The 6,708-nt window shown below is 40.8% G+C and overlaps 1 protein-coding gene across 1 annotated transcript; it reads right to left on the bottom strand.

The window, feature by feature from the left end:
- Window positions 1-249: 249 nt before the first annotated feature.
- LOC100281847 (uncharacterized) lies at window positions 250-5,885 on the bottom strand. The gene is made up of 15 exons (NM_001154767.2): window positions 5,558-5,885; window positions 5,387-5,432; window positions 4,585-4,730; window positions 4,379-4,438; window positions 3,462-3,686; window positions 3,217-3,358; window positions 3,042-3,092; window positions 2,853-2,944; window positions 1,995-2,121; window positions 1,874-1,889; window positions 1,457-1,564; window positions 1,308-1,362; window positions 893-1,039; window positions 699-777; window positions 250-596 (listed from the first exon to the last, which is right to left on the bottom strand). Exons 1-15 carry the CDS (start codon window positions 5,740-5,742, stop codon window positions 474-476), a joined length of 1,602 nt encoding a protein of 533 aa, NP_001148239.2. The 5' UTR covers window positions 5,743-5,885; the 3' UTR covers window positions 250-473.
- Window positions 5,886-6,708: the final 823 nt, after the last annotated feature.

Genomic DNA, 6,708 nt, shown 5'->3' with positions numbered 1-6,708 from the left:
TCTCGGTAAACGCGATCGTTACCGAGAGCAAGACTTTGCCGAGTGCGGCACTTGACAAAGCGCCGGATTCCGGTAGTGAGACCACATATGTGCTATTATTAGTCATTTCTATCTTTATTTTACCGAGAATTCACGGGGGTGAGTACGCGTGAAATGCAACCAATGTTTTATAGGAACAGATAAATATATAACCAGACACATTGCGTATGCATGCTGTGATATTGATATACAATCATACGGACAAACTTCTTGTAATCGTGAATACATGTGGTTGTATCGCCTCAATGACTTTCCCCGCTTTTCCTAATGACAACTTTGTATACCTAGGCCAACAAATCACAGCCCTGCGACTGTTTTTCACAAGCCATAATGTTTTTTTTTTAAACAAATGGTAGGAGCTCTGCCTTTTCAGTTGAAAAAGAAATAGAAGTTTCATGTACAAGAACAAATTCTTCTCACAAGCCATAATGAATTCAGCAAGAGCTGTCCATGAACTCCACGAGCAGCTCCCTCACCGTGCCTCTGTCCGGCATCTTCCCTGCGGCGCCGTAGATAGGAGCCTTTCCGCCGCTAATCGGGCCTGGGTTTGCTTTCACCTGTCGACGCCAAACGTCATAAGAAATTATGGCCTTTCCTAGCGATGGAAATGGATCAGGGTAATAGCCATTAGGCAACATAACACTTTCTGAGCAACTCACAGTGTTGACAGAGTCTTGCAGATCCTTCAGGAATTGGTCGTAAACAGTCGTGTGTTGAAGGGTCACACAGATATGCAAGCTGAAAACGGTAAGGATTGTCAGGCTAGCCGAGAATGCAAAATAGCACCGATTGCCAGGCTTCTCTAAATACATAGCTTTTGCTATGCACTTGGAAGCTGGAGCTAGGGATTTACCTGTTAGGTCTCTGCAGAGCATTGAGATGCCAACCTTTTGATGACATTATGTCGTTCACCTCAAATATGTCGACAACGTCTGAGCCGAACGCCACAACGGTCATATCCGGTTTCCCTATCACAAACAACCCTGGGATCTCTCCAATCCTGCACAAGCCATAAAATCTTTAACCACATTTTGATGATCCAGTCACAACAATAGGAAGCACATCTGTTCTTAACATAGAAATATTTACAAGTGTGCTAATTAATTTAGCATTTGACCATGCATACTAGTAGAAAACAAATATCTACGTGAATACTACTTCAATTTTACCATAAATAAATAACAAATATGGGTAAACCATAGCTACAGTCAGAATTTGTCTTATGTTAGTTCAGTGTGCAGGCATATATAATAAGCAAACAAGTTTACCCTCTTTGTATTTTCTTTGAAACATCCATGATACGGCTTGTACTGTCCAAGTAGCCTGGAAGCAAGAAAAGCGATGGTATACATCACAAGTACTATTTGGTTCTAAGCCATCACTACACACTGATGGAATTTCAGAATAAGTTTGTCACCGTTCAGTCCGAGAGACATCATAGCAGCCCAAGCTCCCGCTATCAATCCACCTGGCCTGCTTCCAGCAATTGTGGGAGAAACGTAAAGGCCACCGGTCCACTCAGTAACTGAAGAAACAAGGAAACACAAATGCAATTGTAAATCGATATTCAAACTTTTGAAGAAGACTCCAACAAGTTAAGATAACCAAGGATTTCAATAACCAAGTACTACTTCCACGGATAGAGGAAGCATATCCAACTTCTCCAGACCATTTTTAAATATATTTCCAACATGTTCATACCTGCTAAGCTGTTAAAATTATGTGTTTTACATAATAGAAACGATGGTATGACTTTAGTACAAACAAAAGTTAAAAAGACATAAGTTCATTAAAGAAAGTTTCATTTTATTTTTGAAGAAGAGGAAGAGCTTACCAGCAACAAACTGATGCTGAATTTGTTGGTGATATCCAAGATGTCAGAGTGAATCATATTGAGAGGAAAATGTTAGAATTTGGTCGAGTAAAGTAAAGACATATACCACGGTTCTTCTTACCTTTCTAATTTCATGATTTCTGTACAGGACAATGCTTGTGCCTTTTGGTGCTAATCCGTACTTATGAACATCAGATGAGATGGATGTAACACCCTTGACAGAAAAATCAAAGGGAGGAATAGGGTACCTGCATATTGCAGATAAAACACAAAACAAAATACAAAAAATGTAGCATTTTTAGAAAATCAAAGTTCGCAAACAAGAAATTTAATGGATACCATTGACATACTGCTATTCTTCCTGGATTCTAAAAATCAACCAATGTCCCACAAAAGGGGAGGGAAAAACACACAGACAACTTATCAACATTTGTCACAAGCTGATCTTTAACCAGAAGCTTTTGTTCAACTCCAATTATATTGCAGATTGCAGCAATTAAACATATTGCTTTCTTATGTGGCTATCCTATATCATATTTAGTTGCAACCAATTTTTAAGTTTATTTATCGTCAATGATGAAAGTTTTTACATAGAGCAAAAGATGTTGGCTGGCAAACAAATCTAAAAAAAATGCTCAACCTCAAACATCAACTTAGAGAGTTTGAATGAACAAAGTGTTTTAAGACGGAAACTTGTAATAATTTGAACTGCTTCAAGTTGGGGTGCGCATATGGATGGGTTACAAGAGAATTTTGCAACCTACAGGAACCATCGTGTTATGATCCTACAAATAATCAATTCTAGGCATTCAGCACTTTACTTTTATCCGAATGAGAAAATTATTGTTAGACCAATCATCAAGTTACTGCAATAAATAGAAGGGTCATTCTGAAATTGTCTAGTAAGTCCTTCAAAGTATAGATACCTAGTAAAATAGCATGGCTAGGAAAAACTAACGGCTATGAAGAGAGCTCGTACCCAAGCTTATGAGCAAAAGGCAGCACAAAGCCACCAAGGCATAAATCAACATGCAAGCAAATGTCATAGCGCGAAGCCAGTTCCCCAAGTTCCTGGAGATATGTTATGAACAATCAACAAACAAGTCATGCATTAAGAATCAGAATATGACATAGTAATGTTTTAACATCATGATAATTAGCTTCATACCTCAATAGGATCAATTAAACCATGCGGAAATCCTGGTGTAGATCCAACCATCTGTACAACAAGAGTTTGTTAGGAGACGTTATATATAATGTTCCTTTGTGGTGTTTCCATCGACATTCTGTACTGGACAAGAACATTGAGGGCCATTGTGACTTAAAATCATGAAAAAGCTTACCATTATGGTGTTTCCATTTATGCATCGTTTGAATCCTTTCACATCTGCAAGAAACTCTTTGTTCACAGGTACACGCCGCACTTTAATATTGAAGTATTGAGCAGCTTTGTCATATGCAGAATGTGCTGATTCAGCAATTATCCTGTGCAAAACAACCTTTTCTCACCATAGATAGGAGGTTGTAAAACTTTCAAAAGAAAAAGGTACTTGTCAAGCAAATCAAACATAATCAACCATTATCTCACATTTCAGGCCTTGTAATTCCTTTCTTTGATCGCATATAGTCACGTGATGTTTTGACTGCTAATAATATGCTTTCAGTTCCACCTGATGTCATGTTGCCGCAAATTTGTCCACCAGATGATTTTTCTTTGCTGCCAAGTAAAGCCGCTGTCATTGCAACGACTTCAGCTTCCATGTTTGCTACGCTCTTAAATACATCTTGATGGAGCGGATTGGTGTGTGAAAACCTGGAAAATTATTTTTTTAAAAAGAGTATTATTGATGTGGTACCACAATAAACATAACAGATCAGAATTTGAGGGTGTGTTTGGTTTGGTTTTTGTCCCCAAAAGCCAAACCAAAGGACCCAATCCAGCTAGCTGTTTTTTTTTCAAAAAGCCGGCTTTCTCACGGTGCAAAATTGAAAACACCTCTGGACCTGTTTTTAGTAGATTTTGAATGGAAGACCTTTTCAAATATATATAGAAAACTTTTAGTGACTTTCACTAAACAACTTTTAGTTTTTTTATAGCTCATAACCCACAACAACTTTTTGCATAGCCATAACCCAATCAAATAGATCCTGAGTCTAAATTAGATTGTGGAAGGCCTAAAATAAGATAAGTAAAATCACATGGAAACTTCAACCATTGATTATATAAAAAAAGACATTCCAGATTCCACAAACACCAGCAAAGATTTGGAATTCGTTCATCACCCACTGGTGTGTTCTCAATGAAAACACATGCTCAAACTTAGATATAAAATGCAATCACAGGCACCTAACTTCGATATATTTCCTGTTTAAGCTGAGAAAGGAATGTCGTACTTAGATGAGATTGATGAGAAGTATGCGTACATTGGATCAATCAAGATTGAAAGTGACATAAGGGAAATATCAGTCTTACATAGAGTACTTTCTTTCAAAAAAAAGTCTTACATAGAGTACGCCTTGTTTATCAATTGAAAATGACCCTCAGACTCACTTCCAGCAATATATCTGCAAGAAAAGTTAACCAATAAAATTTATTTGATGAAAAGAATGAGTAGTTTACAACATATTGACCAAATAAAAGTCTAATAAATTGGAACGTGATGGGATGCACTAGTTTCAGTTTATTGTCTGTGGGAATGAGGTGCACATACACTGTGCCAGAGCATTTTCCCTGCCAGTCTACATCTTTGGCTTTCAGTGTTTCAAGTTCCTCTATCACTTGCTCGGCAAGGCCAATAGTTGGCAACTCAGCTCGCCGATTGTTCTTGGCCCCACCTGATTGCATCTTGTCAACAACCTGATACAATAGCAGCAGCAGCAGCAGCAGAGACATCGTAAGGATATATCTTGATACATAATATATTTATATATATATATAATAGAGGTTTGTAAACAGGAAGCATATACAGTCCATCATGTACGAAAGTAATCACAAGAGTGGTCAGGGTAATCAGTTCACCATGTTTCATGCATGTAGATGTCAAATCTCAGAATTAGTAATAAACGAGATTGATCGAGGACAGAAGACACATTTTGCGTGCACGAAACTCAACCAGATTTAAAGGAGAAGCTAACAGTAGCAGTGTAGCACCAAGAAGAAAACAGACGTACTCCGTGGTGCAAGGTGCAACGGCACCGTGACCATGTGAACAGTGCCGACAACGAAGCTGCGTACGGGACTTCGGCACTTTAGCAGAAAAGGCATCTTTTTTCTCAAGCCGCATACGTCAAAGATATGTTGACGGAAAGCAAAGCTGTGGAAGTTTCTTGCTTATTGCTTACACTATCGTAAGGGGAATAGAATCGGTGGCTGGCTATCTACTTGCAACAATCTGATTCACACTGCACAGTCAACCAATAGAATCGGTGAACAGGGAAAAAAACACGAACTCTTCTCGATCGATTGGTGCAAATACGAGAATGAGGTAAGCAGCAGTAACAAGTAGTCCTCACCTTCTTCTTCTCCGCCGCGATGTAGCCGGAGACTCCCGGCAGCAACCTGCGGAGAGCGTAGCAGAGCTAGATGAGCAAGCAACGTTAGTGCGTGCCGCTTGGACGTACGCAGTCAACGGGCAGACGCGGGCATAAGGAATATCAAGCAAGAAGGACGGGGGGAACGCTGACTTGACGGCGGCGATGGCGATGGCGACGAGCCCCCGGTCGGCGACGGCGCTGGCCGTGGCGTGGAGGGTCCGCGCGACGAGGAGCGCCAGGAGCGGCGCGGCGACGAGCGCCAGCGGCTCGTAGCGAGCGAGGCGGTCGTTGGCGGCCGCCCGGAGGCGCAGCGCCAGCTCCGCCGCCGCCTCCATGGGCGTCGCTCGCGGACTATTCGATCGGATCGGTTTGGTGGGAACGGGATGGGATGAGATTCCTCGAGGCGGCGAGCGCGGTGTCGCGTAGCGGAGAGGCCGGGGGTTTGGGATGTGAATATGCGATCAATCGAGGTGAGGAGAGGAGGGGAGCCGGGCCGGGTTGAATTCTTATATATACGGCGTCGAGGAGGAGGTAGGGGACCGGAGGGGTTGCTGGCTGCAGACGGCCGGCAAGCCACCGCGCCCGGCAAAGACGAATTCCCAACACAGCAGAAGCTGGAAGAGACGGTGATCAATGAACTGAGTTTGCTTTTGCTCCAGACAATTATTATTTCGTTTCGTTTTATCATTTCCCATTTTGTTTTTATATGACAAATGGATACTGCTGGTAAATTTATTTGACGCCTTTTCTGATTTTGACACGGTTGGTTGGAGTGAAGTCAGCAAAGGTGTGCTTGACGCAACCCAATGCGGGCAAAGTCAAGCGGGCCCAATAAATTGTACTCATACTGTAGTTGCACAAAGGTAACATGTTGAGAGTACTTATTATAGATTGCTCTCTCCATCCTAAACTAATTATAGATTGCTCTATTTTTTTAAAAAAAATATAGTCAAAGCATCTCAAATCTGACCAAAGTTACGCGATAAAATAATTGCATTCATAATACAAACTAAGTATTGCAACATTCTTTATTAATTATATTTTTACAATAAATCTATTTAGTGCCGTGAATCTTTATGAACACTACACGACGGTTCATTTACAAAGACTTACGGTTAGTTGCTAAAAGCACCTTCAGCGATTTACGGTTGATCGCTAAAAACCTTTAACGATCTATAAAGATTTGTTGTAAATGACATCGCTAAAAGCTTTAGCGACCAACCGTCGGTTACTACTATTGTATATTTAGCGACCAGACGGCGAAGGTTGTTGGTTACTACTTCTCACTTCTTTGCGGAGGT

This window comes from Zea mays, chromosome 8 (assembly GCF_902167145.1).
Source record: "Zea mays cultivar B73 chromosome 8, Zm-B73-REFERENCE-NAM-5.0, whole genome shotgun sequence".
Taxonomy (NCBI): Eukaryota; Viridiplantae; Streptophyta; class Magnoliopsida; order Poales; family Poaceae; genus Zea; species Zea mays.
The sequence above is the reverse complement of the archived record's forward strand: the minus strand, read 5'-3'. Positions and strand labels throughout refer to the sequence as shown.

Bases quoted from the DNA above. Each gene is read 5' to 3' on its own strand.
- LOC100281847 (NM_001154767.2), bottom strand. From the start codon at position 5,742: ATGGAGGCGGCGGCGGAGCTGGCGCTGCGCCTCCGGGCGGCCGCCAAC. The intron at 5,433-5,557 runs GTCAGCGTTCCC...CGCTCTCCGCAG, and splicing joins ATCGCCATCGCCGCCGTCAA to GTTGCTGCCGGGAGTCTCCG. The intron at 4,731-5,386 runs GTGAGGACTACT...CTATTGTATCAG, and splicing joins TCGCGGCGGAGAAGAAGAAG to GTTGTTGACAAGATGCAATC.